This window comes from Amblyraja radiata, chromosome 46 (genome assembly GCF_010909765.2).
Source record: "Amblyraja radiata isolate CabotCenter1 chromosome 46, sAmbRad1.1.pri, whole genome shotgun sequence".
NCBI lineage: Eukaryota > Metazoa > Chordata > Chondrichthyes > Rajiformes > Rajidae > Amblyraja > Amblyraja radiata.
This window is the reverse complement of record NC_046001.1, coordinates 8,356,857-8,377,775: the sequence shown is the minus strand read 5'-3', so window position 1 is coordinate 8,377,775 and position 20,919 is coordinate 8,356,857. Positions and strand designations below refer to the sequence as shown.

Genomic DNA, 20,919 nt, shown 5'->3' with positions numbered 1-20,919 from the left:
TAGGGGTAATTTACAGAAGCCAATTAACCTACAAACCTGGACTTCTTTGGAATGTGGGAATGGATACAAAATTAATTAATTACCACATCAATGCGATCTCAGACCACTCTCCGTTAACTTTTGTTTTAAAATTAGAAGGAATGTTTATGAATAAATCGTTCTGGAGGTTTAACTCGCAAATTTTAAAAGACCCACAAGGGAGTATATATCTAAAAAAACAGATGGACCAATTTTTTGAGATAAATGATACACCAGATATATCCCCCACGCTATTATGGGAATCCTTCAAAGCATTTATTAGAGGAGTCATTATTTCATTTCAAGCTTTTCAAAATAAAAAGAATAAGAACGAACAAAGACATTTAGAAGAACAAATAAAACAATTAGATACAGATAATGCTAAAGATCCAACTATGGATAAACATAATAAAATTCTACTATTGATATTCAAGCTAAACAAACTGTTGTCAGAGAAAGTTATAATACTATTTCAAATTACAAAACAAGAACATTTTGAATTCGGGGACAAACCCCACAAACTTTTAGCACGCTAATTGAAAAAACGGGAAAAAGAGAATGCAATACTAAAGATTAAATCAGATAGAGGGGAATTATTAACACTACCCAAGGATATCAATAAAAGATTTGCTCAATTTTACCAGAATCTATATACATCTAAAACGTCAATAGACAATAATAAAGTCTCAGAATTTCTGGATAATTGTAATATCCCTCAATTAGAACTGAGGGAACAAGAGGAACTGGGAGCACAAATTACTTCTAAGGAGATAGAAGACACAATAAACACACTTAAGAACGGAAAAACACCAGGACCAGACGGATTCAGTAATGAATTCTATAAATCCTTTTACGACATAGTTACTCCACGCCTACAGAAAATGTATACATATGCTTTTAAAGAGCAAAGATTACCTGAAACATTAGCAGAATCAACGATCACATTAATACTTAAAAAAGATAAAAATATAGAAGAACCAGGATCATATAGAGCTATTGCTCTGTTAAATACGGATCAAAAAATAATAGCGAAAACACTAGCCAGAAGACTAAGCAGGTATGTTAGTAGATTAATAAATGAGGATCAAACAGGATTTATACCTAAGAGACATTCATTCAATAACCTGAGACGCTTGCTTAACATAATGCACTCACATAAATCTCATGACCAAGAGTTATCTATCATTTCACTGGACGCAGAAAAAGCGTTTGACCAAGTAGAATGGGATTATATGATTAAAGTATTGCAAAAATTCCAAATGGGAGAGAACTTCATCGCATGGATAAAATTATTATATAACAAACCCACGGCTAGAATACTAACTAATAATATACTATCCACGAAATTTGAATTATCAAGGGGTAATAGACAAGGATGTTCATTATCACCGCTGTTATTTGCTTTGGTAATTGAACCCCTTGCTGAAAAAATAAGAACACACCCGGATATTTATGGTTATAATACAAAACACTCAAATAACATAATATCTTTATACGCCGATGATGTACTATTGTACATCACAAAACCACAAATTAGTATACAAAACATATTAAATTTAATTGAGGACTTTGGATCCTTCTCAGGATATAGAATAAACTGGAACAAAAGTGAAATTATGTCGATAAAACCAAAAGACTCAACACACCTCCGGAAATTCCCCTTTAAAATAGCCACAGAAAAATTCAAATATTTGGGAATTGAAATTACTAGAAACTACCATGATATGTTTAAAGCCAATTATAATCCCTTACTTAAGAAACTAAATAATTTGATTAAATTCTGGAAAACACTTCCGATGTCCCTAATAGGCAGAATAAACGCTATAAAAATGATCTTTCTACCACAAATCCTATACCTATTTCAATCAATACCTATATATCTCCCAAAAAAGTTTTTCAAAAAATTGGATTCAGACATTACAAATTTTATATGGGATTATAAATCCCATAGAATACAAAGAGCACACCTTAATAAACGAAAAGAGTCTAGCGCTCCCCAACTTTATGTATTATAATTGGGCAGTAAATATTAAAAATATGATTCACCTGCTGGACAATTCTGCCCAGCAGGTGGACTGGATTGTAATGGAAAGAGAGGACTGCTCTCCGTGTAATATAGGAGCGACTCTCCTCTCACCAATGCATCTGAGTAACAAAAATTATAATAAAAATCCAATTATACATAGCACAATTAGAACATGGAAACAAATAAAACAGAACCTAAAATTAAGAAACCTATCTCTTTTAATACCAATAGTTAATAATTCATCGTTTAAACCATCAATTATAGACAAATCATTTATACAATGGGAAAGAATGGGAATCAAAACGCTCGGAGATCTGTATGAATTGGGAAAATTACTATCATTTCAACAACTACAACTGAAATATAATTAGAAAAATAATCAATATTTTAAATATCTTCAAATTCGTGATTATCTGAAAAAATACACAAAAGACTATCATAATATGCCTACAGACTTACTGGATGAAGCAATGAAGACAAAGGCGGAATCAGCGAATCTAATATCGTACTTATATAACATCATCTTAAACATAGAAATACCCACAACTGATGGAATTAGAAGAGACTGGGAACAAGAATTAGCTATAAAAATTTCAAAAGAGAGTTGGGATAATCACTTACTACAGGTGCATAAATGTTCGATCAACGTACGACATACTCTCATCCAATTCAAAACATTACATAGACTATATTATTCAAAAACTAAAATAAATAAATTCTTCCCTAATGTCTCACCCATCTGTGATAAATGTCTCTGTCAAGAAGCTACCATAGCGCATTCTTTTGTTTTTTGTACAAAAATACAAAAATTCTGGAATGAACTATTTGACATCTTTACAAAATTAATTAAAATAAAACTGGTACCAAAACCAGAATGGATTATTTTTGGAATATCGGAAGGTAACCCTGAACTAAACGTGTTTCAGAAGAATTTACTCAATTACGGGCTAATAATGGGAAAAAAGCTCATACTTAAATTCTGGAAAAATGCGCCCACACCAACAATAAAAATGTGGATATCAAATATGTTTGAAACACTACATCTGGAAGAGATGAGATTCCTCTTAGCAGGCAAAGCAGACGACTTCCAAAAGACGTGATCTACGTTTTTGGAACTATTATAAGCATAAGGTGCAATAGTAATCAAAAAATAAATAAATAAATAAATAAATAAAAGGTGCCAGGATCTGGTAACGGGGTGTAAAAAAAACAACAACAAAACAATAAAATAACAAAAACAGACTTGGTTGGTAGTCCCCTTTCTGCGGAGTTTAATGTTATAATAGAGCGATTGTTTCTCCTTTCTTTTTCCTTCTTTTCTAGGGTCTACTTTCTTTCTTTCTTTACTTCCTTCTCTAACTTCTTTTCTAAGGGGCTTTCTTTTATCAACACTCTCTTGCACCTTCACGACTTGCGCACTTTCTTTACTTTCTTTACTTCTAAAACATAATAAATAAATAAATAAATAAATAAAAAGAAGGGGGAAAAAAATATAAGGAATGTGGGAAGAAACCGGAGCACCCAGAGAAAACCCACACGGCCACAGGGAGAACATGCAAACACCACACAGACTACACCCGAGGTCAGGATTGAACCCGGGTCTCTGGCGCTGTGAGGTAGCGGCTCCACCACTGCACCTCTGTGCTGCCCTTAATTGTCTTATTGTCGATGCTTTTTATTGTGGCGTACCGGCACCACTTTTAAACGTTTTAAAGGTAGATTTTCACATTTTTATAATTTTTAATATTGTTAAAATATTACCAAAGTTTAAAAAATAATATTTATGAATTAGATAAGGCAGTCAGGCCCTTAAACGGCTTCAACACCGTTTCAGGTGGCCATCTACTAGCAATGTTACAAAATTTTGCGATTTAAAAAATCAAGTCTGCAATTTATCCCATCAGATAAAGCATAAAAAGAAGTTTAATTTGACACCTAATTCACTTTCATATCTTCAGTATTAAAAAAGTTATGGCCATTTACATACTCGGAAATTAGCATCTTGTTCCCTATTGATTTTCCATTGACTTAACACAAAAGCTGTGATCGAGAACAGTCTAAAGCCCATAACCTTCTTAAAAATTAAGAGAACTGAAAGAAATGTTAACAAATATTAAACAATCTTACTTGGATGACCTGAAATTAAAGCATATTAGTTAGTTACCTAATTGTAGCTAATTCCAAATTCAATTACTAGATCTAAACATCTATCCATTTCTTAAGGAAAGATTAACATTTTTAAATAGCCTAAGTGTCCAAAGAACATTCACACAAGAATTCACAATAAAACATGATTTTTAAATCTCATTGACATTAATTTATAGGCCAAATGGAAGGGATTTAGTGTTCAATTGCTGTAAATTAATGGCCATTTAAATCAGCTTGCCAGTGGGTTTTTCTCGAACACGATGGTTTGGAACGTTGCCATTGCGGTGGATTTGTAGCCCATATGCCCAGAAAGGTACTGTGGGATTGAATGGGCCCCCAAGTCACGTATTCGCAACTTAAAATTTTGAATAAAGGGATCTTAAGAAGCCCTTTTTAATGTAAAAATAAACAGCCTACCTTGCCTTGTCCCCTACATGAGATCCGTCCCGTTGTCAGGATTCGCGGTTTTAGAGGATGATTTTTAATCTACTATTACAATTAAATAACCCAATTTAGTTTAAAAATACCTGCAGCGAACGAATTTCGCAGCGATTTTTCGTCAGCAACTAAGTAGGCTGAACAACATCGATTTCAACAGCCTAGAGAAAATCGCGTTTTAAACCCGCCCCCCTCTCAAAAGCGCCAAAGTCGCACACACGGGCAGCGGCAGAACTGCAGCACCGCTGAAGGTAAGTTTTGCAACATACCTACATCTACCATAGACACTAACAGCAAGGTTTGCGTACCGGTACCATTTTTACCTGCTTGTAAAAGTAGTCAATTTTATGATTCCACTCAAGATACACCTGTCAAAACTCACACTAAATTCAGACATTTAGATTTTAACTTTTAATGAACACCACAAAAGCATCCGTCAAACTATTTCAAACTTTCTGTGTCACATTGAAGATGCAGCAAAACTCCCATAATTGGCCAGATCCCATTTCCAACGATTTTGAAGTCCCAATCGTTCAGCATTTGGCTCATGAGGTGTTGGTTCCTGCACTCCCTTTAACACCACTGGAGTCAGCTTTGCTTCTCTCCCCCATGCTGCCTGGCTTGCTGAGTATATCCAGTGTAGACAAAAGTGCTGGAGAAACTCAGCGGGTGCAGCGGCATCTATGGAGCGAAGGAGATAGGCAACGTTTCTTCGGAGGGAGGAGGGGAACTTCTTCAAAGTAGGCATACCTTGAGGAGATTTTGCAGTGGAGTAGACAAAGTGTTTAAGAAGGAACTGCAGATGCTGGAAAATCGAAGGTAGACAAAAGTGCTGGAGAAACTCAGCGGGTGCAGCAGCATCTATGGAGCGAAGGAAATAGGCAACGTTTCAAGTATATCTAGCAGTGTCTACTTTTCTTTTAGAATTCCTGAAGGCAGTTTTATTTGCTTTTCAAATAAGAGACTTCTGTAAAATAGAATAGATATATATTGATGGATCGAATTTACAAATGGGTGTGTATTTACCAAGTAAATGTTATTTTTTTGTGGAGGGCATATATTGTACAAACTTCCAAGAAAGTATATTGCATATATTCTCCCGTGCTTTACTCTAGGTGACTGTTGGGCTCGCTAACCCCGTACCAGCCCAAATGTTTGTAACCACCAACAGTGAGAGGTTGAAGCAAGAAGATGCAAATGTGTTACAGCAGCTAACTCAACTGAACAACAAGATCAAGACCATTCAGATGTACCACAGTGCTTTTCAACAAATCAATGAGGCTCTTGAACGTGAGCAGCAACAACTTGCGCAGTGTTACCAGTGTGAGTATGAAGCAAATGTCAAAGTTGAACGCTCAAAATGCTGAAGTATTTTATGTTCCACTTGCACAGAAGGACGTTTGATCCGTTGTGTCCATGGCGGTTCAGAGGAGAGCAATTCTCCCTCATTATGTCTCTGTATCCCTGCAATTTATTCTCCTTCATACGTGGCCATCAATTTGCGTTTGATTCTTTTCACCAATAATTTATACAAAGAGGCAAATTACAGAAACCAGTTAATCAATCAGCACGTCTTGGGATGTGGGAGGACACAAAACAACTCAAAAGTTGCAGACTACACACCAGTACCTGGGATCAGGATCAAACTGTGTCCCTGGAGCCAGGAGGCAAATACAACATCGATTTGGAAACTCATTACAGTATTTCATATCTGGACAATTTCTCAATCTTTATACTTTATTATTATATAACTTTATAATGTCTCCATTAAATAATCAGTTTACTAAAACATCTTGTATTCCCATCAGAATTTCAGGTAAACACAGACAATGCTGGAAATACACAGTAGATCAGCTGGCATTGAACAGAGATAGCATTCCTATCACAAGGTTATTTAGGATGAGACAAAATATTTAGTGCATCATTTTTATTCCGCACATAAAGTTTGCATTCCCGCATCCAAGATTTTCCATGAGATTTGCTTCCATCATTTGCTTGTATTGCATTGGCACATTGCATGGCATGGAGGTGGGCTATGCACACTTGTTAAATCCTCATAAGAGCCACATTAAAGGGGCAACTGTGAAACCAAGCCTGTGCTGTTTCCTAGCAGAGATGAAAGTGCTGGGGGCAGAGCTTTGGCTGAAGGTTTACTGCCGGCTGGCGACAGAGAGACGGAGCATTCTCCCCTGGGTTGGGAGAACAAACAATTGTTTGTGTGCTTAGCAAAGTCTTCCTAGATCTGAGGTTCATTGCGCAATTGTTTTTATTTTAGCTCAGCAGCACCTGCAGCAAGCAAATAGCCCACTGCCAGAGTTCAAGCAGGAGGAGAGCCTAAACCAGCAGAAGAGCACACGGGACGATCATAGAAGGGTGAGCTTACTTCTGTTTGGAGTTCAAAGCAGTTGGCCAAGCACAGGGAATGTTTATAGAGTACCTTCATGACAGTGTGAATGGATTTAAGGACTCTCCTGGAAGTAACTTCCTTTGTCAATCATCAAGGTAGTTGTTCCCATTTTGAAGTGGCTCCACCCAATGTCAGAAATGTTTTGGTTCGCTGGGTGTGTCTGAGGAAGCATGCAATCCATTGACGTGTTTAGGTAGCTAAACGCCATGCTCCAGAAATCTGTAAGAGTAGAATTTTCATTTGTCTTGATATCTTCCTAAGGGTGTGCACCACTTGCTCCTTGCCCAAAGCACAGTTTGAATGTTGGATGACAAGATTACTAAATGTTGCCAGCATTTTTTAAATGTATTTAATACAATGTGAGCATCACCGTATTTATTGTCTGTCCTTAATTAGCTCAAGGTGGAGTTAAGTTGAGTTGCCCCCTTGAGCCCGCTGTGGTTTTGAGGTGAGGTTACTCCCACAATGATGTTGAGGAGATAACTCCAGGATTTTGATCAGATAGCAATGAAGAAACAGCAATCTATTTTGTAGTCAGAAAGGCATGCGATCCAGAGGCAACGTGCACGGGATACTGATCGCCTGCATCTGTTGCCGTGGTTTCCCAAATCGGAGGTGCCAAAGAAGCGTTGGCAAGTCAGAGAAGAGGATCTTGCAGGTGGTCCTAGGCAGAAGACTGCAGCAGTAGTGGAGGGAGTAAATGTTTATGGCAGGGGTTTAAGCCAGTCATGTTGTCTTGGATGACTTGGACGTTGGCACTGACCTCATCCATATGAATGGAGAGTATTCCATCTCATTCCAGCTGTGTCTTGTAGCTGCTGGACTCAGGATTTGAGTCGTATTTTGCAGTGTGACCAGCTTCCCGCTTGCCTTTGTCACTGCATTATTCTGCTGATGACTGTCAAGACGAGTTGGTGAGATAGTCTCATTTATTGAAGAATGAGTGACCCAGATGTTACTGCCACTGACTGCCAAGGCTGAACGTTGCTTGGGTCTATCTTCACACGGGCAAGGGCTTTCTCCCTCCCTATCCAAGGTGTTGCAAATCCTACAGTCGTCAGGAAATGTCTCCACTTCTGACCTTGGAAGGAAGGTCATTGAAGAAACTATTTGAATTTGGTTGGGCCAAAAACGCTGCTTGGAGGAATTCTTGGGGGCTGTGAAGATTAACATCAATGACCACAACCATCTCCCTTGGTGCATGGTTTGACTCCAGCAAGTAAGAGAATTCCCACTATATGCGTACTTATTAAGGCGCCCTGATAAAAATGGAAGTGAATGTCTTGTGTTGCACTGTCAAGGGTAGCCACTTGCTTCTCACTGTCCTCTTGGAATTCAGCTCTCTTCTTCATGTTTGGATCAAGGCTGTACTGAGGGCTGAAAAGGCACGGACTTGTAAAAACTCAAAATAAGCATGAATGAGAAGTTTTTGTTTTTTGCTGTTTGAGGACATTTTCCATCTTTCCACTTATTTAGATTAGACCACTGACGTGGTAATTAGCCACGGTGAATTTGTCCTGCTTTGTATCCTGTGTCACTGGATCAATGGTCAAGGCTATGGATCAACACCCAGCTGGACTATTATGGATCTGCAGGGATTGGGTGTTGTACAAAGTCTGTGGTTGTACATGGTTCACCTGTTCCATTCTTTCATTATCTGATGTGTTATGTTGGAGTTTGATCCAATTTAACCCATTGAAACTGTGCTCCCTTTATCTTTTTACTATCATGTGCTTACCTCCAGTAAGGCCGCCTTTATTGTGCAACAGGCCTTAAATGCAGTGGTACCTGTTGGGTATATCCATGACCACCTGCGTAACCGTCTTGTGTTCAGAGGTACTGTATTAAAATGTCCTAGAATTTGCAAACATTTCCTCTGAAGCCTTCTAAAATTGTCACATATCAGATGTTTGTTTTCTGGAAATGCTACGATTTAACTGAATAGAAATGCCTTAATAAATGGGAACAAAAATGACATTAAATAACTTTATCTGCTACAAGATCCACAGTGTTACTCGCAATAAGCCTCAATTTTTAATGAAACTCGGCATGCTGGATGTATAGTCAGACATGACCGAGAACATTCAGCTTATAACATTGGCTTTAGTGTAGTTTAGTTCATTACTGATGATGGTATGGGGTACAGTGGAAAGATTACAATCAAGCCGTCCACAGTATACAGGATAAAGGATTTACTGCAAGGTAAAGTCCGATTGAAGATAGTTTGAAGGTCTCCAATGAGGCAGATGGTTTCAGCTGTTGGACTGAAGCTGATATGCAATGCCTCAGGTTCAGGATTATTTGGCACAACTGTGGACCAAATTTGTTGCATTACTCTGCTTGAAAGGAGCTGTGCACATCTTTGCAAATGGATTACAACGGACTACCACTGAAGATGAAACATCCCGAAACTGTATGACCAAGATACCAGTTATAATCTGTAACTTCATCCCGAATCAATGTGTCCGACTTGGCTCAATTGACAGCTCACTCTTCTGACTCTGAAGGTTTTTGTACAAGGAGTCGAGTTCACAATCGTGGCTGATAACGGGACGGGGGGGGGGGGGGGGGGGGGGGGGGGGGGGGGGGGGAAGCTGCTAGTTATTCTTCAGATGAAAGTTTAAGGCTCTTTTCTATTTGTAGTTATGAGCAGAGAGTTCTTCTGGTGTCCTGGGTCAACCTTCTTTCCACAATCAGATTAATGAGTCATTCTAGAAATGAATCCCGCTCTGCGCAAAATGGCTGCTGCATTTGCTTTAATAACAATAACTGCACTTCAAAGCAATATATTAAATGTGAAGCATCTTGAATTTTTGAAAGACATTAAGCACCAATAAAGCTTGCAAGTATTTCCTTTGCCTCGGTGTCAACTTCAATAAATAGTCAAAACTTCTCCGGAACCTGATCTGCCAAAAGCTTTTTTATGTCTTTGGAAAGTCATAAGGCCAATTTTGCCAGGCCTACAGCTAGTTACTTTGTTTTGAAGAGGAATAGCATGTGCTAATAGAAGAGTGATGAAGCTATCGTTTTTTAAAATCTATGTGATGCTTTTGCCAATAAATGGAGAAGTTACAGGGCTTGAATTAACGATTTACACCCTCAAAAGCATTTGAGAAAGAGAAGTCGTGTGTTGAATGGAGGAAATGATTTTGAGAGCTGTTCTGTGAATTTGTGATCACAAAGTAAGAGTATTCCTTTGTGAAGTTTATACCAACACAAGTTTTGTTAGGTGTCTTCAGGGAAAGGCTTTCAGTGCTGGCTGCCTTTTCACCCATGCCAGTCACTATTTGGCAGACTGCTGCATTTTAGTTCGCCGTGGCTGTAAATCCACAACAAGCGCAAATGAACGCTGCAGCATTAGTGCTTGGTTGATCCATGAAATGACTTTGGATCTGCCCACCCTTGTTGGGCACCTGCCTTTACATGCATGTACAGTCTAGCATTGCACAGGTAACTGGCCACCTCTGCTCACTATCTTTGATCTAATATTGATTTAGATTTTTTAAACTGCATCTTTCATCTTTAATAATGTAACAGTTATTCTTGAAAGATGTTTATCGTTTTTCTATTATTTAAATATAATGGCTTCCTTATAATCTACCAGTCATAAACCAGCTTTCTAATGTAAAAAAAATCTCTCTCTCTCTCGCTCTCGCGAAGAGAGGAGGAGAGAGCCAGATAGAGAGAGATAGAGAGAGTAGCGAGAGAGAGATATAGTAGGCGAAATAGCAAGAGAGAGACTATAGGCATTATTTTTTCAATAGAGGGGAGAGAAGAATGCTATCTCTCTTCTCTCTCCTCTCTCTACTCATCTCTATCTCTCTTCTCTCTCTCTCTATCTCTCTTCTTCTCTTCTCTCTCTCGCTCTCGCTCTCGCTCTCGCTCTCGCTCTCGCTCTCGCTCTCGCTCTCGCTCTCGCTCTCGCTCTCGCTCTCGCTCTCGCTCTCTCTTTCTCCTTCTCTCTCTTTCTCCTTCTCTCTCTTTCTCTCTCTCTCTCTCTCTCTCCCCCCCCCTCCATCTTATGACCATTTTCTTTAAATTGCAGCTCAATTCGCAAGAGGATATTAAAACACTGGTTTTAAACTGAATTGACTAAACAACCTCTTTACTTACAACACAGTAATAATGTACAGCAGACATTAACTTGCTTTTATACAGCACCAAATGCAACAAAATGTGCCAAGGCGGTAATGGAAGAATCAGCAAGCACTAAGCTGGATTCAGGAATAGAATAGGGGAAGTCAGAGTGAAAAAGAGATGTTTTGATTTTGTAGATTGAGATTATAGTGAAATGGAGGGGGTCGGGGAGATAATTCCAGGCTGCAGTATGTAATGTCTTAAGAGTCTGCTCATGGAAGGATATGGAAGACTAGAGGTAAAAGGACCAAAAGTGTCAGAGGGACATAATATTGCAGTTATTTTATTTATTTTATTTTAGGGAGGTTGACATTACCAGGTTTTATTATATAACACTAATTCCCTTGAGAAGATAGAAAAAGCTACCAATTTAGATTTCCTTCTGGTGACAATTCTCCCTCCCCTGCCCTGTCCATCATCACCTGCCCCACCTGTGGGTATCATGAAGGACTTGTGGACCAACTCGAATCCACAGAACCAGTGGGGAAACGAGTCATCATCGGCCCCAAGAGAAGTCGAAGAAGGTGCTCCCACTGTGTATTGGAGGAAGGCAAAAATGAGGGAACAGTGAGACATTTCCAAGTCAGGATAATGTGTGATTTAGTTTAGTTTAGAGATACAGCGCGGAAACAGACCCTTCGGCCCACCGAGTCCATGCCGACCAGCGATCCCCGCACATTAACACTATTCTACACACACTAGGGACAATTTATACATACACCAAGCCAATTAACCTACAAATCTGTACGTCTTTGGAGTGTGGGAGGAAACCGAAGGTCTTGGAGAAAACCCACGCAGGTCACGGGGAGAACGTACAAACTCCGTACAGACAGCACCCGTAGTCAGGATCAAACCCAGGTCTCTGGCGCTGTGAGGCAGCAACTCTACCGCTGTGCCACCATGTAAAGGAGGAACCTGCTGGGAATGGCATTCCCAAGCATTTGCTGCCTTTGCCCTTTTTCGTAGAGGTTGCTACCTGGAAGGTTCTGTATAGTAGAATAACTGAAGAGAATAACTATAGGGCATTTTGTCAATGGCACACATTGTCTCCACAGTGTACCCAGGTGGACAAGTGGCTGTTTACAAAGGTAGGAAGAGATGAGTCTGTGGGAAGTGTCCTTAAGGATGAGATTTTTGAAATGTGTAAGGATCTCTCAGAAGCAAGGGTAATATGTGGGTGTGATTTAGCACTGTATCTTATCCTGGACTGAATGTTTGGGAGAATAAATTTGGATACTGTCGAGGAAGAGGATGCAACTTACTTTCATAAATGTTTTGAGGATGAAATTTGGATCGAGAAATTGCTCAGTGAAGAATCCAATAAGGGCTTTTCAGTTTAGCTACGTTTCAAATGAGGAACTGGCATTTCAAAACATCAGTGAAGTGGTTAGAAAGGAGACCAAAAGATCAGATCATAAAGTAATTGTCTAATATTACAACTAAAAAGCAATTAATGATTGTAGATTGACCGAGAGGGAAAAGGGTGATGTACTTTATTACACTGGAGACTCGGAGTTAATTGTGATTCATTGTAAATAATTTAGTAGCCAAGTATGGAAAAACACACAAGTAATTTGATTTGTCATACCAAAAAAGCAACAAGACACACAACTACATAAATGGCCTTGATTTCCCAGTCAGTGGCATTTTTCCTGACATCATTTGCAGCAAGGCATCTTTTACTGGGGATCTGAGCAATGCAACAACACCGATGATGTCATTTCTACACGGTGAAACCAAAATGTGTAAAAATGACCTTTATTAAAATCTGACAATGTGCACTTTAACCACATGTGATTTTTTTTTCTATTACAATCTCAAATTGTGGAGTACAGAGGCAAATAAATAAATGATGGGTCTTTGTCCCAAACATTATGGAGGGCACTGTATAGATTAAGGTACAAGCAGAATGACCTAAAATAAAAATACATTTTAATTCCTATAGTTACAAAATCCATGGGATTTTTAAATAATGATTTTGAGGGAAATGGATTCCGTACACACAAAATTAGTCCTTCAGGGCCAAAGAGGATATTCAGTAGTGATTGCACATTAATATGTATTAAACACTTGGTTACACCTCAATCAACAAGGCTCAATATTCGATATTACTCTGAGAGCAGTGCATGGCAAGTTGAGGTTTACCAGCTGCATTCTTTGTTTAGGTGAGGACTGCAGGAAGGGATTATTAGATTTCTGTTTTGAACTGAGTGTGCTTGGGCATCAGACGTTTAGAGCAATGTTGACGGGGCAGTATTTTGGATTGCCAAAACTCTGAAGTCTGAGGTTATAATTCAATATTCCTTCCTTACAATGATACGGACATTTTTACAAAATTGTACAGAAAATTAATAGAAATGTTTACTATATAAATGTTCACAGGTGGAAGACACCGGGGATTAAACGAGGGACAAATTATTTAGTCAGCTAGGCTTACTGTAAAGGGGGAGCCACACAGACTGAGTAGAGTTTGTATATAGAAGGAAATCTCAAACTAACCTGTAGCATCATCGACTGTGCTCCCCAATGATCATACCCATGACTTGGTCTGTTTTCTTATTTTAGCTTTGCTTTGCAATTCTCCAATAGTCATAATGCCTGGTGTATAAGCACCACCCAAACATCCTGAAGACGTATTGCATTTACTAAACTGTACTTGTGACATGCACAATGACGCTCTGATCTGTGCCCAAATAGGTAAACTGGTCTCTCTTGTGCTGTGCTTCTGATGGGATTAAGTACAAAGTGTATTGGGGCAAGTGGATATTGAATTGTGTTGCTACCTTGGATCCAGTCAGCAGGGTAAACCTGCTTTAAGGCTAACAATGCATCTTTTGGGTTTTTGAATGGCTTTTTAACAGAAGAGAAATTACAGCATCTTGGAAGCGGTGAGATCTCTGGAGCAGGTCCAGGGCCTGGTGCTGAATATGATTCTCAACTGGAAGCGACGACTTCAGCTGTCAGGAAATGGTGCCTACTTTGAGGACAACCTGGGGTCACTTCAGGAATGGTGAGGAATGAGATTCAGTCCATTTGCCGTGCAGTCATTTACCAATAAATTGGCACGTAGGCGCTAAACTTCAGATTGGGAGAGTGTTTATATTCCTGGCCTAGTAATCCAGAAGCCTGAACCAGTTACCCAGAGCCACGAGTTTAAAATTCCACCATTACTTCTGCGCAATTTATACTTAGTTTGTTAAATAAAGATCTGAAATTAAAACCTAATATATTAATTATTATAATCTTGTAACCACCTATCCAATGATATGATGCATATACAAACTAATCACTTTTCTGTTGAATGATCGGTTAGTTATTCATTTTATATTTTGTGGGGGGGGGGGAAAGTTAGCTGAAGATGTCACTTTGATTGCAAAACAGGTAGAAAGGTTAACACCCAAAATAAAATGTCAATGCTCATGGAATATCTTGCATTATTGAGTTTTTGATCTTTTAGATTGCAAGCATTTAACCGCATTGCAATTCACTTTTAAAATAAGAAATTGAATGTGGGGCAGTCTTGCATATAGCATTTGGTTCTGTTCCACTGATTTCTTTCAGACTCCCCACCTTTGAGCTGGTCAACATCAGTGTTGTTGTCACCTTCGATTAGCTTCCTTCAGTCAATTTGTTCCTCCGACCTGTTGATCGTGACATTTGCCGCTCTGCTGCCCTCCCTCTTACCATTACCAGTCAGAGCTTGAGCAATCGGCTTGAAACAAGGAACAATTGCTCTACTTGAGGGTGTCCCAGCATGGAATATAGGCAATACGGCACAGTAATAGGGTAGATTGTTCAAACACCACTCACTCAATGAGAACCAGAGAAAGGAAAATAGCAAATGAATGCTGGAGTTGTGATATTGTTGTCAGGCAAGTCTAATGCTACAGGTGACCTACTGATGCTACATGCAGGCAACTCTGTGAAGTGGGACACTGGTACTGGAGGCTCCAAATGAGACTGAGCCAGGAGCATTTCTTCCAGATCTGATTTGCTGGGCACATTGGTATATTTAGACCATTGTATTTTCTGTTTGTTACTGTGGTTTGTGAATTTACAAGCACTAGGTCCCCTAGGAATCCAAAGTGAGAGAAGCCCCCGCTGCCCAAGGAGACGGAAATCAATTTTAATGCACTAACCATTGCCTTGGCTATAATGAGCTACAGTCAATGGTATACCACTTCAACAAATTAATCCAGGAGCTAGAGGCATAGACATTTTCAAAAGGTTTGACATTTAAGTACAGAAGAGGAGGTGGATGAACTGGGCTGACCAGTTGAGATCAGCTGAAAGGTGGGGCAGGCTTGAGTATCTGCCTTCGACTAGTAGGAAAAAACCTGCAGATGCTGGTTTATACACAAAAGGACACAGAGTGCTGGAGTAACTCAGCAGGTCAGCCAGCATCTCTGGAGAACGTGGAGAGGTGACATTTTGGGTCGGGTCCCTTCTTCAGACAGTCAGTCTAAAGAATGATGGCAACTCAAAACATTGCCTCTCCATGTTCTCCAGAGATGCTGGCTGACCTGCTGAGTTAGTCCAGCACTAGGAATTGACTAGTGCTCAGAATCAGTGTAAGGGGACTAAGTTGTCAGGTCTATATATGAGCGGAGATTGGAAGCATTGTGAATAAATGGCCACACGCCTACTTGAGGGTATTAGGGCCCTTAGTGTGTTGTTCCTACCTCCAATCATTTTAGGTCCTGTTCTTTAAATTGCTCTCGTTGCTGGCACTTCACTCCGGTGTCAAGATGCCAGTTAGTTACAGTTAACCTGTTGGCATTTATTTCTTGGTATTGTTGATTCTCAGTCAGTGGATATTGCTGGGAAGGCCAGCCTTCTTGCCTCTCCTTAATTTCCCATAAGAGCCACACCTTGACCCATGGGATTCCTTCTAGTGTAGGTACACCCACAATACAATCGCATTGAGTTACAGTATACAATAAGGAGACTTGCGCAGAACATTTTAGAATGTCACCATCCATTGTAATTGCAGTTTGGGTCTTATAGTGAATAGTCTGAGCTTTCTAGAGTTCTGGTTGACCAAATTCTTGGTGTGTTCTTTTGAATTAGGGTTAAGTGTCGATGTTAAAGTCTGCTCTTATTCCAGGTGTGATAAACTTGCGGAAATGAACTGTCAGATTCAGAAAGAACTTGCGCTGATTAGCACACAGGAAGATGTTGCTGTTGACCAGATATCAGGAGTGCCCGAGAAGCTCTCCTCCTTACTCAGTAACTTGGTTAGAAGGTAACTCCTTTATTACCACTTGATTATACTAGCAAACGGAGGTTGCCAACCAAATACACTCGTATCCAAAATCAATCTCAAGCTGCAAGCGCAAACGACATGATTTTCTGAATGTGTTCTGGTGTAAAGTAAGCCCGACGTGTGGCATAGGATTTATGATCAACTTAATTCCGAGATAATGCACCCAAAACTATGCTGTGCCACAACTAATTCCTCTTCGCCACTCCCGCTGCAATCCGGCAAGTGCACACAGCAGCCACCGAGTTCTCTTTGCGCAAATCACAACTTATTTAAACCATACAAGTTACCTCCACTGAGAACGTGTGAATCGAGGAGTGAAGCAGAATTTTGCCTCATGGGTTTGAACGTTGAAATTCACCAAGTCTGAATGTCATGAGAAAGTGACAAGGTTTGAAACTGTGGCCGCTAGATTGCTTCTGCCGGTTAGTCTACACGTGTATCGGCATGTTTGTATCTCTTGTGTGCATTAGTAACATTTGATGAGGCAAAAAGAATAAAGTAAAAACAGATATAGCTTGCCATTTCTGATCATACTAATGTTAGTAGAAGTTGCTATATTTTCCAGGATGAATGCTTTGGCACCTGCATGCAACAACGGCAGAAAGGAGGGGAGGGGGGGGGGGAGAGGGGGAGGGGGGGGGGGGGGGATGGCTCACTTCCACTCTTCTCTGCTCTTGATTTTGGCATCGAGTTGGGGAAAATGTAACTCCCCATAGAGACCGAGGAGAAAATTGAGCTTAGCTGTGGTCAGACATTACCTAAAGCCAGGGTGTGCAAATTAGTTGAGGCAAAGAAATTATGAATATGATTTCTAAAGTTGGTTTGGGGAAAAAGCTGTCAAAACCACCAGTTAACAGACATTTTGTTCCATGTTTCTACAGTGCGTTCCTTGTGGAAAAACAGCCCCCACAGGTGCTAAAGACCCAAAGCAAGTTCTCCTCAACTGTTCGATTTCTGTTTGGCGTGAAGCTGAATACACAAACAAAACCTCCCATTGTGAAAGCCATCATTATTACAGAGCAACAGGCCAGAGTTATGAGACAGCATGAGAATATGCAGAGGTAAGAAAAATGCAACAGTGCAGGGCTGGAAAAATCGTTTGCACATTCGCATCCTCGAGTTTTCAATTCCCCATGACTGTCTCTCGAACTTCCTGCAGTGGCAGAACCACCATGGGATCTCAACTCTCCTATTCTCACCTCATGTTTAAGAAAGATGCTGAAAAAAATCGAAGGTAGACAAAAATGCAGGTGAAACTCAGCGGGTGAGGCAACATCTATGGAGCGAAGGAATAGGTGACGTTTCGGGTCGAGACCCGGAAGGGTCTCGACCTGAAACGTCACCTATTCCTTCGCTCCATAGATGCTGCCTCACCCGCTGAGTTTCCGGAAGGGTCTCGACCCGAAACGTCACCTATTCCTTCGCTCCATAGATGCTGCCTCACCCGCTGAGTTTCCGGAAGGGTCTCAACCCGAAACGTCACCTATTCCTTCACTCCATAGATGCTGCCTCACCCGCTGAGTTTCTCCAGCATTTTTGTCTACGTCCTCGCCTCATGATCATTTGCAGATTGGCTTATTGTTGGAGGTGTTACAACACCTGAAGTTTTAGATTTCCGTAAAAGATGCTTATTAAAACCTCCCTTTTTGGTCACCAGACGTATCATCCTTTGTAGCCGCGTCATGCAGCACAGAAACAGGCCGTTCGGCCCAGCTCAATCACGCTGACCAAGATGCCCTATCTAAACTAATCTGTTTTGCCCACGTTTCGACCATATCACTGAACCTTTCCTGTCCATGTACTTGACTAAGTGTGTACCTGCCTCAAATACTTCCTCTAGTAGCTCATTCCATATATGTACCACCCTCACAGAGCGGAGGGGGAAAATTACCCTTCAGTTCCTAGTACATCTTGCCCCTCTCTTTAAACCTATGCCCCTTATTTCTCGTTTAACCATCTGTGGGGGGGGGGAAAGACTATGTGTGTGTGTGATGGACTAAATGGATGCATTTTACGGGGTGAGAATATACAAAAGCTTGATATAATTGGAGATTATAATAGAGCAGCACATCTTGAAGTCAAGTACTCCGCGCAAAACGGAGACAGACGCAAACATTTCCGAAATGGCACATCTGTTTTCACGTTTCTCAAATGTAATCAGAATAATGGCTGAATAAAAGTGGAATATAAGAATAGAAACATAGAAACATAGAAAATAGGTGCAGGAGTAGGCCATTCGGCCCTTCGAGCTTGCACCGCCATTCAATATGATCATGGCTGATCATCCAACTCAGAATCCTGTACCTGCCTTCTCTCCTTACCCCCTGATCACTTTAGCCACAAGGGCCACATCTAACTCCCTCTTAAATATAGCCAATGAACTGGCCTCAACTACCTTCTGTGCCAGTGAATTCCAGAGATTCACCACTCTCTGTGTGAAAAATGTTTTTCTCATCTCGGTCCTAAAAGATTTCCCCCTTATCCTCAAACAATGGATTAGATTGTTGATTCAAAACCGTTCTGCAGATGCCAGCTATCGCTGCACCATCTGACCCAAGAGAGCATTAATATTATTCAGGTGTGAACCAAAAAATAGAGATTGCTGGCAGGTTATTTGATGTTACAGTGCGACACTTTGTCTACCTATCAGCCCATAGCTAATCCCAAATAGGTTTTGCACAGACCAGTCCAAGAACCATTCATGTGGGGTTTTTTAATAGATTGAGTAGGTTACTACTCTTTGTGCTTTGTGGTATTTTAAGTTGTATCCTCTGGGTAAAATCTGGATTTAATAGCTTTAATAATAGGATTGAAATAGTTTGTCATAAACCTGAAATCATCGTATCTTTTACTCCAGTGAAAACACAGGCGAGATCACGAACAGTAGCAGTTTGTTGGAATTTAGTAATGCTACAAAAACCACCAGTGCCAGCTTCAGAAATATGGTAGGTATTAACGTTAAAAGACAAATATTGTAATCCCGAAGAGAGCTGAATGCTTATGTATGTGTGGAAGTCCCTGCTGCTCAATTAAACTCACCTCAATGACTCTACTGTGGCTATAATTGTGTGTAGTGTGGTACTTATGTTATTTGAATAGTAATTTAGGAGCCTAGAATAGTAATACAGAGAATACAAGTTCAAACTGTCGTTTGAGAATTTACATTAAGTGGAATTAAATGGTAAAAGTAACCAGAGGGTGTTGGATTGGTATAAAAACCAAAATGGTTTACAAGTGTCCTTCCTTGAAGAAAGGAAACCTGCCAGAATTTAAAAAAATAGTTAAAATGGAGAATATTTATCTTTTCACCTTCCATCACAGTGAGGAATGTGGAGGAGTCACTGTGGTGGATGTTTATGTTAAAACGTGTTTTGTGTGTTCTGTTGCTTTTTATTTGTATGACTGACTTGGCAAATGAAATTCCTTGTCTACTTGGCTAATAAAGTGTGATTGTGATTGTGAGGATGTGATATCCTTGAGGCAAAAGTCAAACGTTGTAAATCACCTCAGCTTTGAAGTTCTAAAATGGTTGCGCTATCTTTGTTTATCTTTCTAGTCATGAATGTGCTTTGCTATTTGACAGTTTCTTGATTGAAAGCATAGACTTAACTCTTTTGTTTCTCCCACAAATTCAAGTCCTTAAAGAAAATAAAGCGCTCAGACCGCAGAGGAACTGAGTCAGTGACTGAAGAAAAGTTTGCCGTCCTGTTTTCTTCAGAGCTCTGCATCGCAGGCAGTGAAATGAAATTCCATGTTCAGGTATCTAAACCTTTGTTATCAATACCATTTTACAATTGATCAAAAGGCTTTTCAAAGACATTTTTAACATAGGCAATCTTTAAATAGCTTCTTGGTATTTTAATGTCCTTGTAGGCACTTTCACACCCTGATTATATAAACCGGCATATAAACCGATCAAACTTGAGACTGTGAAAATACTGGCCTAACTGCTTTATAGTTACTTACGTATGTTACTGTGACACAGTTTGCTTTGTTGTCAAACTGGATAGTTTTTGTTTCCCTCCTCTAAACCCAACTGAAATTTGAAGACTGTCTGTGGACTGTTAACACTGTTTTGTGTCAATAAAGATCTCCGTCCCAACGGACAACGCCATTTAATCTGAACAGTAATTCAACATCACACACTGTTGTGCCCAGCAAATGCAGCGATTGAGTCATACCGCATGGAAAGAGGCTCTTTGGCCCAACTCGCCCATGCTGTCCAGGATATCCCATCTAAACTAGTTCCCTTTACCCATGGAGGAGTCATAGAACAGTGATGGTACAGCCAGTCCCGCGGACCATGTCTGTGGAGTGCTGAGAGGGTCCTGCACTGCAGATGGTTCCATCTTTCAAAAGATACATTAAACCAGGGGTGGGGAACCTTTTCATGTTGGGAGGCCGCATTAAGTTAGCTGTAAACTAATAAGGCCGCATCCAAGATACTTCAATTAGATATACTTCGAACTGTACATTATT

The 20,919-nt window shown here is 40.0% G+C and overlaps 1 protein-coding gene across 4 annotated transcripts in view; it reads left to right on the top strand.

Moving 5' to 3' along the window:
- LOC116968769 (signal transducer and activator of transcription 5B-like) overlaps window positions 1–20,919 on the top strand; it is an 86,923-nt gene that overhangs the window by 45,860 nt on the left and 20,144 nt on the right. For all 4 annotated transcript variants that reach the window (XM_033015594.1, XM_033015593.1, XM_033015591.1 and 1 more), the window contains 7 exons: window positions 5,746–5,953; window positions 6,906–7,003; window positions 14,036–14,184; window positions 16,282–16,419; window positions 17,322–17,501; window positions 19,298–19,385; window positions 20,077–20,199. In XM_033015594.1, the coding sequence (XP_032871485.1) occupies window positions 5,746–5,953; window positions 6,906–7,003; window positions 14,036–14,184; window positions 16,282–16,419; window positions 17,322–17,501; window positions 19,298–19,385; window positions 20,077–20,199 (984 nt within the window). The remainder of the gene's footprint in view (window positions 1–5,745; window positions 5,954–6,905; window positions 7,004–14,035; window positions 14,185–16,281; window positions 16,420–17,321; window positions 17,502–19,297; window positions 19,386–20,076; window positions 20,200–20,919) is intronic.